At 36.7% G+C, this 17,912-nt stretch overlaps 1 protein-coding gene across 9 annotated transcripts in view; it reads right to left on the reverse strand.

The window, feature by feature from the left end:
- KDM6A (lysine demethylase 6A) overlaps window positions 1-17,912 on the reverse strand; it is a 206,103-nt gene that overhangs the window by 81,597 nt on the left and 106,594 nt on the right. For 8 of the 9 annotated variants that reach the window (XM_022556398.3, XM_022556394.3, XM_022556389.3 and 5 more), the window contains exons 5-6: window positions 13,775-13,833; window positions 4,845-4,965 (exon numbers count right to left, since the gene is read on the reverse strand). In XM_022556398.3, the coding sequence (XP_022412106.1) occupies window positions 4,845-4,965; window positions 13,775-13,833 (180 nt within the window). Of the gene's footprint in view, window positions 1-4,844; window positions 4,966-13,774; window positions 13,858-17,912 lie in introns of those variants that run through there. The other variant, XM_089904598.1, reaches the window with a different exon arrangement.

Below are 17,912 nucleotides of genomic sequence, written 5' to 3' on the forward strand. Positions count from 1 at the left end.
TCAAATTCTCAGCAAGTATTTTTATAATACATGGAGTTCAAAGTATCTTAATTAAATGAAACAAACACATTAATGAATAAAATAATAAAAGACGAGGCATTTCACAGATTCCAAAAGTGGTTTCTAAAAGGAAGTACCTATCATCTGATGCCTTTACTTATTCTTTCTGCCTTAATATCTCGGCATAAAAAAATATGACAATAAAATTCCTGAGTCTATATAAAGGATATGAGATTAAATCAGATACCTGGAAATGTAGTTTTCTAGAGAAAAGTGTAAAAAAAATAAAAAGTGGAAATGCTATTTCACTCAGAAGTTTCATGACTGGTGGCTGAATGAACTGGTGAACAGGGGGCATCTAGAGAAAACTGCACTGTCAGTTTGCGTAGAAAAAAATTCTGTTAAGAGATGACAAATAAAATCAGCCTTTTTTTTTTCTCCCCAACGTTTCCAGCCAATCCTATGAGGCATTTTGTAATTTTATAGCCTCTTCCATTTCATTAATCTATCCATTCAAGAAACACTAAGCACCTGGTAAAATGCCAAGCTAACACACAAGTCTCATTTGAGTTTAACCCATTTCCTTAGAATCATCTCTTGTATTAGTAATTCTCATCTTCCTAACCCTTTCATATTAATCCCTTCAATCAGCACTTATCATCTTCAAATATCAAATTATAAGAGGACTTACATTGCCAACTATCCACAAGTTCCCATAAAAAAGCCACCCTCTTTACCTTTAAAAATCCAAGAAAGTTCTAATGCTGACATATTTTAGGGAAACTTAAATATGTAAATATTAGGAAGACATTTTTAATAATCTTCATTAAATTAAATAGATGCACTGGCATTAACTGAAGTAGGGGTGTTATCACATATTATTTTGCCTATATTAGCTTCATATGAGGGAAATAATTTTAATAGTCTGCCAGGGAGTAAAACTTAGAGGCATTATATAAAACTACTTGTCAAAATTGGTGTGCTTTTACTGAAGTAATGATAGCACACTGCCTTAAATACATAACAAATGTAAGCAATTATCATTAATATCATTAAAAAGTAATAAAACAAAATTCTGAATTATATGGAGGTAAACAGGCAACCAATCTCACCTGGGGGGATATTATCTGAAGCAGGAAAGAAAAACAACAAAATATCATGTAGAAATGTCACCCTGAAATGGACTCTGGTTCAGATAGTACTAAACTAGTTAATAAATTAAGAATTGGTACTTCCACCACTCAACTAAACACATGAAATCTTTATTGGCCAATTTAATGGAAAAATAACACCATCTGATTGAAAAGTAAGCTGGGCATTAACTTCACATTTCTGAGGATGGGCAGGGTGACAAAAATACAAGTAGTCAATTCTAGGACGGGAAAATGGATTTCCCACAAACAATATCTATACTAGGCCCCAAATTAGAGGAGTTTTAGATATGGTAGATAAACTGAGAACTAAGAAAGAAGGGCTGAAAAAACTTATTTGTCAGATACTTCGATATATATATTATTTAATCTTTTAACAATCTTGTGGAGTATGTACAGTTATTCCAGTTCTACAGACACAAAGAGGATCAGAAAAGTTAGGCATCTTGCCCAAAGTCACACAATTAGTTTACTGGCAGGGTCAAATTTTAAAACCCAATTTACCTGCTCTGAGAGCTGTTTACACAGTACCAAAACAGAATGAATCTGCTTCAGAAATACATTTTGGGAGAAAAGTTATTACCAGAGATAGAAATAAAACAGGAGGCCCTGGAATGCATTTCATGTGTGGGTGAAAAGAAGGAATCTATTATGAAAATAAACTGTATTTTATTTAAATATTTTACCATCTAAAACATACTGTATATGTTGTATCTCTCCATCCCAGAGGGAAAGGAAATGAGGCAGAGAAGACCAGATGTGTAATGGACAGATTGTATGCACCACTCCCATACCAAAATACTCTTTTTACCCACCCCTCACTCTCTATTAGACAGGAACAGTGTATTCAGGAAATCAAGCTCTGTTCAAAAACTGGGCATAACTGGTCTAAGAATAATCACACCTTTGATAAGGAATCACTGAGAATAGCCACGTGGTCTAATTCTGGCCAATGCGATGCAAAGTGAAATATTCTTGAAAAGATCAACAGGAAGTCAGGATCTTTCTCCTCTATAACATGATAAATCAGGTATTTACTGAGCACTTCCTATATGCCAGCACTATACTAAGCACCTATACCACTACTCTACATTATAGAGTTACTCTATAATGTAGAGTAGTGGTACAGGTGCTTTTCTTTATGAGACACTGAAAAAGAAATCATCTCACTGTGTACCTGGCAACCAGCCTTAAGAATAAGCCAACACAGGGGCTTCCCTGGTGGCACAGTGGTTGAGAGTCCGCCTGCCGATGCAGGGGACATGGGTTCATGCCCCGGTCCGGGAGGATCCCACATGCTGCGGAGTGGCTGGGCCCACGAGCCATGGCCGCTGAGCCTGTGCGTCCGGAGCCTGTGCTCCACAACGCGAGAGGCCACAACAGTGAGGGGCCCTGTACCGCAAAAAAAAAAAAAAAAGCCAACACAGAACAGAGAAGAAAATGAATCCTTAGTGAAACACTGGATCGGCTGAATCAACCAATCCTGAAGGCTGGACTTTACATTATATGAGCTACTTTTTTTTTGTCATTTTAATCAGCTTCAGTTGGGAGGTTTCTGAGGTTGCAGCCCATAGCATCTATACCAATACACTGTGCTAGGAAACAACTTCATGTAGTGGAAAAGTCACCAGAGGCTCCACATCTATCCATAAAGGTAAAGTACTAGCCAGTCCACTGTAGGAAAACTGAAGGCCACCTAAGGAGAATGGGGCATATCATTCCTTCTGATTCCTACCTTCACTTACACTAAATGCTAAGCACTTACAGTAATATACTGAAATACCTCCTCTTCAACTACATATGTTCATGCCTAAAATTCTCCTGAAAATAGACGAGGAATACTGGAGAGAGAAGCCTTAAAATGCCAATGTCAAGATGAGATAAAAATCAAATGAAATCTTCTCATTATGGGGAAGAGAAATATCAAGGACTCCTGAAATTCTTTTCTATGTTCATGGAAATGAAACAAACATCAGAATGGTATCAAGTATTTTAAATAAATGGAAGAAAGGCCCCAAACCAGAAGACTGCACTTACTTAAGGCAATCTTGCTAAAATCGCTATGACTTGAAAGTTTATTAGTCTTTACGCCTGAACAAATTAAAAGTTGTATACAGGAAGGTTTCTGTTGAACAGTAGTAAGCAAGAACACTTTGAATTAGCCATGGAACACTTCTCAACACTGTTTCCCCTAATTAAAGGGGATTTTAAATATTGCCACCTTCATGGAAAGAGAGTTTTGCATCCATAGAATTGTTTAAGGTACCACTGTACTGATATTCAGAGATAGCTACATTCCATAATTTGGGACAAATCTCATTACTTTTTTCCACTCAAATATATTTCCTGAGCAACACTTACACTTCTGCAACACACAATAACCATATTGTGACAGTTCTGTAAAAAGCTCAAATAACTTGACTTTGTATTATAAGCATTTTAAGAGTCTGGTTTGCTAGTATACACTGTGAATGCCCAAGAGGAGGTCAAAATATGCAAGGTGGCATATCTGAACTTATTTTCCATTTCAAGTCCACTCACATGTGAACATATAGTTTGAGACATGCTGCTCTAAACTTGAAGAAAATTGATAACTGCTAGGCCAGCCCTTAGTCTCCACATTACTTACATTTGCCCTAGGGCCTATTTCTCAAATTTCACTTACCTCTGAGAACTGTGTGATCTGAATACTTTCACAATCTACTTATTTTAGTGTTTTGGACTGTATACCTCTCTTTCGTACCATCAGCATTGTTCTTTATAAACTCATGAAAGATAGAAACAGTATTTGCAAAACTGTCTACTTTAAAACTCTAGAACAATTAGGCACTCTTAAATACAGTTTTATTTATTTATTTATTTCAGTAGTTCCTTACTAGTGAATTCAAACTACAACCTACTGTAAAGTCATTGTTTATCTCCCTCCTGACCCTTCAGAATGAAGATAATCTGCAACGGAGATATTTAGAACATGGCAACCATTATAAATAGTCATAGATTCACAAAAATTTAAGCTTTTCCTAGAACTTCTAATCCTTTTAAAAAGCAATACTTTTGTCGAGCAGGGAAGCACTATCTTCGTGAAAAGCCCAGTAAGACCTAAAGTGATGGCATAGACAGCACAAGAAACTAAATGAAAAACTTGAGAAATGTTAAATTCTATAGAAAGTAAAATATTTAACCAACAATGTTTTTGCCCAACAATGTTTATACTCACAAACCAGCAGTTCAAATGACTAGCAAAGAACACACGTTTTTATATTTAAGATATGAGACGTGCTTTGCTGGTAGAGGTGGAGAGATTTCTAGTGAGACCCATACAAGTAAACAGTCAATGATGGGGTCACAGATACAGAATCATTAAGCAGCTGCCTCTGACCTCTATGGTTGCCAATCACTAATGGCAGAGTGATTCAGATGTCCAAATTGAGACTGAAACCTTCACCCTTTCCTGATAACACACCACAATTAAAACTCAAAAAAAAAAAAAAAGTTTAATGATATAATTAGAAACCCAAACTTATGTATCTTCCAGTTCATAGCTGATAAACAGTTCTTTCATCTAAATTTTCAAATTTTCTTTTGAAGTACCATATAAATTACAACATTTCTCAATGTTCTAATATTTAACAACCCCCCCAAAGACCCCACAGAAATGAAACATTGTATCTCAGAAAAAACCCAACAACCTACCTTTAAACTAGACTCATAGTCTGTGTTCACTTTGAACATAAGACCAAGCCGTAAATGAATTTCCTTGGCTCGACAAAAGCTGGGATCAACATAAAGCACCTCCTGAAATGCTTTAATTGCCCTGAAAGAACATAGACATAAGATATCTTTACTTTTTAACACTTACATGAATTTTTGCTTGGTAGAACAGTAAAACTTCTCTTTTATGCAATTCTGTTTTAAAGGAAATGCCAGTTTTATAAAAAAAGATGTGAATGAATAGCTTTAACAAAAAAAAGACTAGGAAGGGGTGCCTGGGTCTTTTATGTACTTGAATGTGTGTAATATAAAAGGAGAAAAGGAAGATCAGTTGAATTTACTCTCAATTATTCAAATTTTTTTTTCTGGTTGCATTGGGTCTTTGTTGCTGCACACGGGCTTTCTCTAGGTGCAGCAAGCGGGAGCTACTCTTCGTTGCAGTGCACAGGCTTCTCATTGTGGGGGCTTCTCTTGTTGCAGAGCACAGGCTCTAGGTGCACGGGCTTCAGTAGTTGTGGCACATGGGCTCAGTAGTTGTGGCTCACGGGCTCTAGCGCACAGGCTTAGTGGCTCCGCGGCATGTGGGATCTTCCCGGACCAGGGATCGAACCCATGTCCCCTGCATTGGCAGGTGGATTCTTAACCATTGCGCCACCAGGGAAGTCCCTTCAAATAATATTTTATGGCTTAATTGTCAGTGTAAATAACTGATTTCACTGTTTCTGGAATTTCCTAGGGGAGAGAGGGGTGGGGCAGATAGTTTTGTTTTTAAGGGAGGAGAGATTAATCCTGTCTCTAGTCTACTCCATAAAATGAAGTCTTCTTTTTAAAACTTTATATTTCTATCTTTCATATTTAGGTTTACAATCCATCTGCACCTTATTTTTTATATGGTGTGAGGTAGGGGTCAGTTTTCATTTTTTTCAATACAGATATACAGTACCCCCTACATCACCTGTAGAAAAGACCCTCCTTACCACAGCTCTACAGTGCCACACTGTCCTAAATCAAATGTCCATATCAAACGTCTTGGTCTGTTTCTGGGCTCTCTATTCTACTATATGTCACTTTATGTCTATCAGTCCATCTTTGCCCCAAATTCACATTTTATCTTTCATAAAAAGTCTTAATTACCAGTAGAACATATACAAGGATGAGGAAGGAACACTTTTCACTGAATACATTTTTATATCACTTAATCTGATCACATGAATGTACTATGCACACTCAAAAATGAATTAAAATTATGACAAAGAAAAACATCTACTTTGAATTTTGAAAACTATAGTATCAGGTATAACAGTATTTTAGGCATCATTTTAAATCTCTCTACATGATTTAAGGCTTATCCCAAGTACAGCTAATATATTCTTTGCAAAGCTTTTTATCAACTATTCTCTACTACTATTTAATCTTAAAGGAGGTTACTTAGAATCTTAGACAATTCCAAAACAAAAGTCAATCTTTTTTATAAAAGTTCAAAATATATACCACAAAATAGAGCAAAACAACATGCCCTATGTCTTTAAGTAACTTTATTTTGACTTGTATATTATCTATTTCCCCCCAAAAAAACCTGTGTGGTTATATATTTATTATAAAATTAAGGGTTCTAAAAGGTAATATTTACTGTAAGGAGCATCAGATACCTTTACATCTGGCTAAATACTTTTTTCCTGAAGAGGAACTCGGCATCTATGTATTAAGATGGCACTTCAAATGGGTGGGGCTGTGTATGTGTTTTATTATTTAGTGTGTGTATAGACAGCAGAGGGGAGTCAAAGGCCTGATAAGAAAGAATTCGTGTAAATTACCTTTCTCATTCAAAGGTGACTTCCTATTTCTCTCAATCAGACTTGAAGATACTCATCGGCATACTGCTAAGAAGTTCTCTGTACTTTTCTCAAACCTTTCTAATAAGAGGAGGTGCAGCTTCAGCCTCTATATTCTCTTGGTCATGTCTAGAGCGCCACCTTCTAACAGAACAGATTGTGTGCACAGGTGTGTGTGAATGTGTGTGGGGGGCGGGGGGAATACAACACATACGTGTTGGGGGAGGGGCATAAAAAAGGTTAGGAAGAGAACAACTGCAGCAATAAATGATGTCAATTAAAAGATAAGATGTGACTGGGAAACGGTATGCAGGGGATTTTGGAAGCTTCTGGGATGATAGCAATTTTTTATTTCTCGACCCAAGTGATAGTTATGAATGTTTATTTTATAAATAACATGTAAAGATGTATACTTATGTTTGTTTAATTTTCTTTAAGTATGTTACATTTTACAACAATAACAATTGAGGATAATGTTTCATAAAGTCCTAATTAACCTTACCTTACGAAATGGGTCAGAGAACTCCTATGGAATGGGTCAGAACTAAGCAATGTCCACACATGCCAATTAACCCAGGCAAGGAAGAGTGGATATAGGTATATGTACAACTGATTTAGTTTGCTGTATACCTGAAATTAACTCAACCTTGTAAATCAACTATATTCCAATAAAAATTTAAACAAACAAAACTAACCGGGGGTGGGGGGGGGAACAGGCAGGCTTGAGTCAAATACATGAAAGAAAAAGAATGGAAGTGGTGGAAGATAGCAAAGGAAAGATGGAATAATGGAGAAAAAGAAGATAGGAAGAAAAACAGTCTAAGGAAGGATGTATGCGAATGGGAAGAAGGAAAACACAGATCATCAATAACAACCCCACAGGAGAAATATTTCCTACTGTCTCAGTTTCTGTGCCTTTAGTCCTTATCCACTTAGTTCACAATGTCACACAAGTACAAGAAACACAGGTTATTTTACAAAGTTCTCTACACGTGTTAACACACTGGAAATTTCTTTTAAAAAATTATTAACCTACCAGCAAAAATACATATTACAATACACTAGTCTGGGCTACACTGTGCCTGCTCTTTAAGGACTACTAAAAGTGCCCATGACAAGGGAGGACAATATATATCTATTCATCAAGTTCTCCAGGTTGTTTCAAAGTTTCCCTCAAATTCAATACTTGCAGACTCAATCTTCAATATCTCATTATCAGATAACTGAAATAGTCTCCTTAAAGACTTCCCTTGCTCTCCTCTGGCTTGCCTATGCTTCCTAAAATATGTGGCTCCTGTGACTGCCTACTAACCATGATACTCTAACCATGATACTCTTTCAAGTCAAATCTCTATGTAGCATTTAAGGTTCGTGAGCAGTTATACCCATTGCCAACCATGCCCTAACATTGCTCCTCCTCAGCTGTGAGCTGGCGTATCTTAGGAATTTCTTCATGCAAATACTGGCCCTCTTGGCTTCACAGCTTCTCCTCAGGATGGTCTCCTGACCTGGAATATTTTCATTCTTCTGCTTCACTCTAAATCCACTATTACCTTTAAGACTCACCACCCAAACTCAACATCAACTATTTTTTGCTTAATGTTAACCAGCAGTTAGGTCCACTCTATAATCAAATCATTTTACTCTTTACCTGTCAGTATACTGTCTCTAGTTTTTCCAAGTAGTCTATTCCTTGAAGTTTACATTCCTCTTATTTTTTAAATACTCTAGACATTATAGGAAAATGTTTAATATATGTTTACTGATGTCATCACTCTTTATAATTAACTGACTGGACTTCTTGTTGAGGGGGTGGGAAGGGATGTTCCCGAGTCTCTTTACTGATCAGTTCTCCTCAGCTAACGAAATAGATGCAAGTTCATTTTCACTTGCTTTTCTAAACTCTTACCATCTTTTTCTCCTATGTGTTGCATCCACCCCTTGGGGTGGGAAGGAAAAAAGAATGTGTTTATGTGTTAGGAGGGGGACAGTGTGTGGAGAAGACAGGTACCACTCAGACTACATTCTAATTTTGGTCATCATTTTAATGCATTCATATCTCACCAAACCACATGTAGCCAGAACATGATCTGTGTAGCATAAGTTAGACTAAACCACCAACACATACAAATTCTGCTGACGTCAGTATTCTGACTGACAGACAATTTTAGAACATGAAAAATGGCTACCTAAAATGACAAAATACTTTTAATGATACAATACCTGGAAAGGTTTATAGTTTTCAAATATTAAAGCACAGTCTCTACTGAAATTTTAAACAAGTGCATATTGCTATGCTTGAGTATCCATGCATTTTCTTAAAATCTAAAGAATGTTTTTATATCACCAAAATTATTTCTATCAATTTTCAGTTTAAAATTTTTTGCAATTAATGTTTGCCATTGTTAACAAGTTTTAAAAGGAAATGATAACTTCAATAGCACTACCTGCAAAAAACACACACATGCTGAATATATTTTAAAACAATGGTCATTTTTAATAAGATTTCTAGAGCCATTTTTTAAAAGCCTCCTTTAGAACTTTACCAAACTATAGAAAAATAATGATATTGACTAAACATCCTAGCACAGTTTTAGTACATTTGAAAAGAGACATAATAAAACTTTAAGTTCTCTGAAGCTAATAATGCTGAGTCCAGAGAGTTCCCTCAGGGATATCTGAAGAGATAAAGGAACTAATTCCATAAATTTTCATACTAATAAAATGGAGCATATTCTAGCTCTAAATCAGTAATAACATATATACACAACAGATATACACACTTCTATACACACATATATATATTTTTGGAAATTTAGAGGTTCCTTCTAAATGAGACAAATAGATTTGATTAAGAACTCAAAGAGACAGGTAAGGTAAGGTAAGAGTTTTAAAGTGGAGACGGAAGGAGAAGGCAGACCAAAGAGTAAATGGCACAAACCAACTTGCATAGGTAAAAAAATGCTCAAGACATTTTCAGGGAAATGTTAATACAGTAGTGACTGACACAAAGAATATATTTAGGGGAACAATAAGTCTAGAAAGGTCATCTGAGGTTGAAACAGAGAGGACCTTAAATGTGAGGATAAGTTAGAAGTATCATACACTAGGCTATTCACATTGACATTTGCTAATATATTACCTCCTGGTTCTTTTGCCCTCTCCAGCCATCTTCATTTCATCACTGTGGACAGTGGGATGTTTTCTTCCCACCCCTATTGTAAAATTTATGTTTTTATTCATAATTTCCCTGAAGCTTAATCAATCCAAACCCTTCCAAATTCTCTCTGGCAATCTATGTGTCACTGGTAAGCATAACTTTACCAAAACTGCCTAGTTATCTGCTATTTTCTTCAAAACAGCAGCGAACAGAATAAACTCAACATATGTTAACGTGAAGTTTTATTTTAATAGAAAAAAACTTTTGATCTAAGAGCATTAGTTTGCAAAATGATAGCTCAAAAACATATATTAAATATTAAGTTTTTGCCAGACTCCATGCTAAACAAGCCTCAGGATCAATGGTGGTTATCTCAAACTACATTAAGTTTATGTTTGCACCCAAAGCAGTGATTTTACAAGGAGGGCAGAGATTCCTACACCCCTAAGAACACTTGTAATTCGTACACGCTAGGGAAATGAGTCCTGGAGAAAGTTCCCTTGTAATGTGTTAACATTTCTGTCTTTTTAATCTCACCTCCATCTCATTACCCTACTCCTTGCTGATGTCAAAATAATAATCACTACATTTCCTTACCAGGGCTTATCAATTAGATTTGGGAAGCTAATTTCCAAAATCCTATGCCTCTGGCACAGAATTATGTAGCTCTTAGGTTTGCCACTATAAGACCATTCTGATATTGATCAATGGGAATACAAAAGGTTATAGGCTAGAGAGAGAGGAATGATAAGGATTTTCAGGGAGGTATATTTAGAAATATGGCTGTAAGTTATAATACTTTATTACTGTATATATTTCAATTCCTTTCACCCAAGGATATAGTTTCCTTACTACAAAGGCAAGGAAAAGCTCAGTTCAAGGTACCCTTAGCAATATGCCACCCTCATGAAGAAGAACAAGTGAAGGCATGGGCATGCACTCATGCACATGGAAAGGAACAGCTTTATAGATACTGGTTCTAGCTCTCTGCTGCATGCATTTTACTATGGGCTTCTATGTCTTCCTTTCTCCTTATATTTATTTTAAGTTTGGTCACAGATTACTGTGTATGATAATAGTAAAATTAAATAATTATGATAAATCCAGTGAGGATGTAACAGTTGTTCTACTACTTTCTGACATGGGCTCCTCTAAGAGGCTGAAATTGAAACTGGAAAAACTGACCAAATAACTGAACTCATCCAGAGGCTAACAATAAAATCAACTCACCCCCCAAAAAGGGGGCGGGGGGAGCATAATATGGCAAGAAACAAGACAAACAGGTTAACAGATAAAACCAGTTAATAAAATTGCTCTTAATAATTTATTAAGTCGCCATCACCAACCCCAACACACATGGTGGTTGCACACATTATTCTCGAATACTTAATCTAATTAAATAACAACAGACACCATTTACAAATATTAAATTCTACTTAAATTATAAATGTATAAGAGATGGAACATTCTGAGCTAACAATACAAAAAAGGCATACCACACTCTTCTCTGGAAATATTTTTTCAACAAATCCCAAAGAACTTAGTATGTGTTGGGGGTGGAGGTGGGTCTGTTCCCAGAAATTAATAGCCACCTATAAGTAAAACCAAATAACACACAAGTATAGTTTTAACCTAAGGAAGTTCCTACCCGTTAAGGCTATACTCTAAAACTCTCACCAAGCACCTACTCCATGCCTTCTAGCTTTGTGGCTGTTCAAGAAATAGCAAGATAAGTGAAAGCAAAAATTGGGGCACAGAGTTTGTGAAAGAACATTTGACCAGCAAGACAGGAAACACACATCCATGATGGATTAAGAGAGGGTGTGAGGTATGTCATTTTAGGGAGCAGCTAGAGCTGACACTCAAGACATGAGAAAATGGTGGTAACCAGGACAGGATCAACAGAACAGAAGGCACTTACTAATTCAGACATTGCATCATTCTTATATCATTTCAGTTTCATTTCTTAAGCCAACTGAAGGACACAGAAATCATATGTAGATAAGGAATCAAAAGATATAATTTTCCACACTACAAGCCCCCTAACTTGACATGGTCACATACTTTTTAATGCAATCCAATTTTCAACTGATGATGGCTTCACCTCACTACTGATCTTATGCTTGTATCTTCAATCTACAGGGACTTCACAAGTTTTCACAGGTAGGTGAAAAGTAACTGGTGTGAGGTATACATGTTCATTTCTAAACTGCAGAGGTCCTTGCCTTCAGTTTCATCTAAATTATTTCTGGCTGGCCATAAAGATTTTACCAATGTGCCCAGGAGAACAATTACAAATACTGATTAAAAAATAACCACCAATCAATCTTCAAACTTGGGGACAGACTACAACAGACAAAATAATTAGACTGGGAAATCTGAGCATAAGTTTGCTTCTGCCACCAATTAAACAGTTATATAATACTGAGTTACACACACATACACACTCCTTGTTTTCTATGTCTATAAAATTAAGGGAAAAAAACTAAGTTATCTCTTAAGACCACTCTGGTACTAAAAGTTTAGAATTGTGAATTCTATGAATAGCATCTTCAAGAAAGTAAAGAGATTTTAAAACAGTCCTAATCTACTCTTGATTTTACATATGATACACGGGCTATGAAGTTAGGAGGCTTAAATTTAGGCTTGCTCTACAACGATGGATAATTTAAAAGAAAAATATTACAAAGCTTCTTTATAAAGATCAATTATAGCTTTGTTTACAAAGAAAATGAGTGATTTGAATGATTATAATACTCTATCGACACAGGTGTTCTCTAACAATGCAGTGCTTCCATAGATGATCAAAACCCAACAGGACCAAAAGCAAACGGGAAAGAAAAGGCATCTGGGAAAAGTCATTCATGTCTTAAGTTTCATCTTCAGAGAAACCATATCAAATCATTGACAATGCATATTTAAAAGCTCTGTAATAAATATCCAGGATGCCCAACAGGTATATGACAGGGTTAAAACCTTTGGTCAAAATGTTCCTTTGGACTTTCTCAGCACCCACTCAGCTTAAAATTATGGAGAATAGAAGGCACTCTGACAAAGTCGAATATATTTCAAAAAATGTCTACATAGGGCTTTACAGTTTGCAAAATGTACATTATCTCATTTGATCATCAAAACTCTGTAGAGTAGAAAAGGCAAGTAACTGTACCTAAAACACACACACACACAAATGAGGAAACACATCAAACTAAGTGGCAGTGCTGAGACCAGAATACCAATCTTTCAACTATGTTCTTTCCACTAGAGAATGTTACTGTCTTGTCTGGTAAACAGAAAGACAACAAGGGGGCAAAGGCCACAGTAACAGGGACCTATACTTTACCGTTTATAAAATCTTATATATATTTCTATCATATTTAATGTCTGACTCTGAAGGTGGTACCATTACTCCTATTTTATAGAAGAGAAAATTGAGAGTTTATAATCTAGTGCCTAGTTACTAGAAATTGGAAAAGTACTAGCACACTCGTGTGTGTGTGTGTCTTTTGGTGAAGGAGGAAGGGAAGGAGCAGTCAATATATCTAAAAGTCTGAAAAGGAAATACTGCTCATCACAGACCATTTACCAACTTGAGAATAGAGAGTAGAGTCATTCCCCAGTTCAAATAACCTGGGGACCACCAGTCCACAACAAGTGACTGAGAAATTCCCAAAGCTTTCTAATCTAAGTCTTCTTTAATCAGAATCTTATACCAGATTCTTTTAGGAACACATATATTTCTAATAATCTAAGGTAGGTCAATATCCCTGAAGGAACAAACTAATAATTTCAGGAGATTATTGGGAAATGTAGGCTTAGTGATATTAAAATATTTTGTATTTATTACACACACACACAAAAATACAAACTAAATAAGTCATCTACTGAAAACAACTGGAGTTATTAGTTTTATGTCAACTTACCACTGAAATGCATTGTAATGGAAGTAGACCAAACCAAGACCATATAAAAAGGCAGCATTCTGGAAAGAAAGGGAAAAAGAGACTTTTAGGAAAAGCATTTATGTCTAATACATATGTTACAAATACTATAAAATATGGTATCCAGGATGTTTTATGTTATTAAAAATCTATCCTGCATTACAATATAGTTACAATGTTTTGTTTTGTTTTGTTTTGTTTTGCAGTACGCGGGCCTCTCACTGCTGTGGCCTCTCCCGTTGCAGAGCACAGGCTCCGGACGCACAGGCCCAGCGGCCATGGCTCACGGGCCCAGCTGCTCCGCGGCATGTGGGATCCTCCCGGACCGGGGCATGAACCCGCGTCTCCTGCATCGGCAGGCGGACTCTCAACCACTCAACCACTGCACCACCAGGGAAGCCCTACAATGTATTTTTAAAACATCAAAACAACTGATGAGTCAACAGGTGGCACAGAATCCAATCAACTGGGACAGATTCTGTGGTTTCTTTTTAATCAAACCTGCCCTGAAATAAAAAATCTGTCAGCACATACAGATGGCCAATAGGCACATGAAAAGATGCTCAACATTGCTAATTATTAGCGAAATGCAAATCAAAACTACAATTAGGTATCACCTCACGCCAGTCAGAATGGCCATCATTAAAAAGTCTACGAATAACACATGCTGGAGAGGGTGTGGAGAGAAGGGAACCCTCCTACACTGTTGGTGGGAATGTTAAGTTGGTGCAGTCACTATGAAAAACAGTATGGAGGCTCCTCAGAAAACTAAAAATAGAATTACCATATGATCCAGCAATCCCATTCCTGGGCATATACCCAGACAAAACTATAATTCAAAAAAATACAGGCACCCCTATGTTCATAGCACCACTATTCACAATAGTCAAGACATGGAAACAACCTAAATGTCCATCGACAGATGAAAGGATAAAGAAGATGTGGTACATATATACAATGGAATACTCCTCAGCCATAAAAATGTCACTTGCAGCAACATGGATGCAACTAGAGATTATCATACTAAGTGAAGTCAGTCAGAAAGAGAAAGACAAACACCATATAACATCACTTATATGTGGAATCTGAAATATGACACAAATGAACCTATCTACAAAGCAGAAACAGACTCACAGACATAGAGAACAGACTTGTGGTTGCAGGGGGTGGGGGTGGACTGGGAGTTTGGGGTTAGTAGGTGCAAACTATTACATACAGAATGGAAGGACAACAAGGTCCTACTGTATAGCACAGGGAACTATATTCAATGTCATGGGATAAACCATAATGGAAAGGAATATAAAAAAGTATGTGTATGTATGTATGTATGTATGTACGTGTATGTGTGTGTATGCATTAACTGAGTCACTCTGCCATACAGCAAAAATTAACACAACATTGTAATTCAACTGTACTTCAATTAGGGCTTCCCTGGTGGTGCAGTGGTTAAGAATCTGCCTGCCAATGCAGGGGACACGGGTTCAATCCCTGGTCCGGGAAGATCCCACATGCCGCGGAGCAACTAAGCCCGTGCACCACAATTACTCAGCCTGCGCTCTAGAGCCCATGAGCCACAACTACTGAAGCCCGTGCTCCTAGAGCCTGTACTCCACAACAAGAGAAGCCACTGCAATGAGAATCTCGCACACCGAAACGAAGAGTAGCCCCTGCTCGCTGCAACTAGAGAAAGCCTACACACAGCAACAAACACCCAACTCAGCCATAAATAAATAAATGAATGAATGAATGAATGAATGAATGAATAATAAACTATACTTCAATTTTAAAAAATCTGTCAGCAGAATTCTATGAGTAATCTAAGAGAAAAACCTATTTTTCAGGAATAAGAAAATGTCTATGCTATCCTATTCTCTCTTGCTTGTATCTCTTTATTCTTCCTCTAGTTCCTTCTGTTTCTTGAACTGGATTTAATTTTATGTTCAGTGTTGCCAGGAAGGTAGTTAGAATTCAAAGTAAATGCACAATATAAACGTAGAACAAATTTTAGTATTTAAAAAAGCCCCACATGCTAAAATGACAGCTAGCCATTTACATTTTGGGCTATAAACATCAGTGATTCCTTTTGCAGTACAAAACAGAGATGCCTATCCAGACTCAATCTGACCTCTGGCCCCCATATGGGAAACTAGCTACCTACTCCCTTTTTTCAAAAAGGGCAAACAGTTGAGTACCCACTATGTGTTCTCCAAACTTATGTTCTAAAACTTAAAAAATTTCAAACTCTTACTAAAATGTTTCTTACTGTATTATTTTAGGCTGTATTTCCCCAGAAGTACACCCTGAGACAAAAGGTTTTAGTATACGTGGTTTATTTGGGAAGTTACCCTAGGAAACACCAGTAAGGGAGTAGAGAACTGAGGCAGGGAAGGGAAGGAAGCCAATAAAGGGTGCAGTATGGCTGACTATGCAGCTGTGGGCAACTGGGACTTAATACTGCTGGGAATTTCTAGGAGACAGTGAAGAACATTCCTCAGAGTCATTTTGCGCTAGGTGTGAGGGAACTACAGTACTTATCCCACAACCGCTGTCATTCAATGACTGGAGAAAAAGAATCAGTGATGTTTAAAGACCAAAGTGTAATAAATAGCTGGGTGACTTTTTGGTATGCAATTATTATTTTTAATACTAAAACTTGTTTTAGGGTTATATTGTGCATTTCCTTTGAATTCTAACCACACTTCTGGAAACACTGAAAAAAGGTTTCTTAAGTAGATCTTAAAATGTAATAAACATGGAAATTTAATTTCATTAAATCCTCAATATCCTCAATTTTCTGAATGAGAAAATTACATGCTACAAGGGTATTCACAAATACGGGGATTCACAAAGATCTCAGACAACATCCATTTCAAAAGTTCATATTCAAATTTTTAAAATTTAGTTGAAACTGGCTTCAATCAGGATCATTCATTTACGACCCCACTGTATCCCTGAAATAGACTGAACTTTTACTAGGTATTGAGGACAATACTCAAGGGTTGAACAAGCCAAACTGATTAAAATGTACTTCCCCGCACACTACTCTGTGTGTGTGTGTGTGTGTGTGTGTGTTGGGGGGTGGGATGGATGATGTTCAGAACGCAAGAGTAGTTAAATTCAGAGTTATGAAATGTTCTACCCAAGAAAAGTTTAGATTTGAAACACAACTGTCTCCCTAGGTGGGGGAGATGGAGGGGAGGAGAGCATGGTTGAATAACAATAGACAGCATCTTTCACCAAATTAGGTAATTGCCCAGAGAAGGCAGTGTAAGGTGTGGTGGAAATATGAGTTTACTGAGGGACATTTCTGCTTTCAGTACACATCCTGCATTCTCTCAACTTATTTTGTTCATAGCTCATCCTTTCCCCTCTAGGAAATCTTATCCCCATCCCTGCCACTGTATAAATTTTATCAATCCATCTAGATGCATTTAAATGCCATCTTCCCTATGAAGCTTTGCCACTTCTCCCACCTCAAACCAGAGGTAATCTTTCCAACTTCTAAATTTGGCCTTAGCATAATGTCTCTAGCATGTGACATTATGGTATAATAGTAAGAACTTAATTTTATGCAAAATGCTAACATCATTTCTTTTAAAAGGTACTAACAACCCTTTGAGGTGGCAGAAATTTAAAGAATGAAGAGATATTAAGCAACTTGCTCAAAGAGACAGTTGCAGACATAGGAACTGAATCTAGGTCTGCCTCCAGAGCTCACTCTTAACTATTGATAATATATTTTTGCTATTTGTGTATTGACTAAATTCCATCCCATCAGACAAAAATGCAACGAAAGCAGGAGTGCTAATCATCTGTGTATATTACCTAGCATACACAGTGCCTTCCACATAGCAGATGCCCACAGGTTTAGTAAATTGAACCACCCAGTATTTAAGCTCAGTATTAAGTTCAGTTTCCTGGGTGACACAGAATTAGTACGAGGGATGGTCCCTATTAATCAGGAGCTTATAAATCTCACCAAGGAGGTAAGTCTCATTTTTCCATAACAGTAAACGATGTAATTTAAACACTTACTGAGCACCTACTATGATTCATAACAGAGTTATTAGCACTGGGAAGAAAGTAGTAAGCAAAAAAGACAAAAATTCCTATCCTCAAT

Source organism: Delphinapterus leucas, chromosome X (genome assembly GCF_059928025.1).
Source record: "Delphinapterus leucas isolate spDelLeu-1000000601 "Yukka" chromosome X, BTC_Dleu_Yukka2, whole genome shotgun sequence".
Classification (NCBI taxonomy): Eukaryota; Metazoa; Chordata; class Mammalia; order Artiodactyla; family Monodontidae; genus Delphinapterus; species Delphinapterus leucas.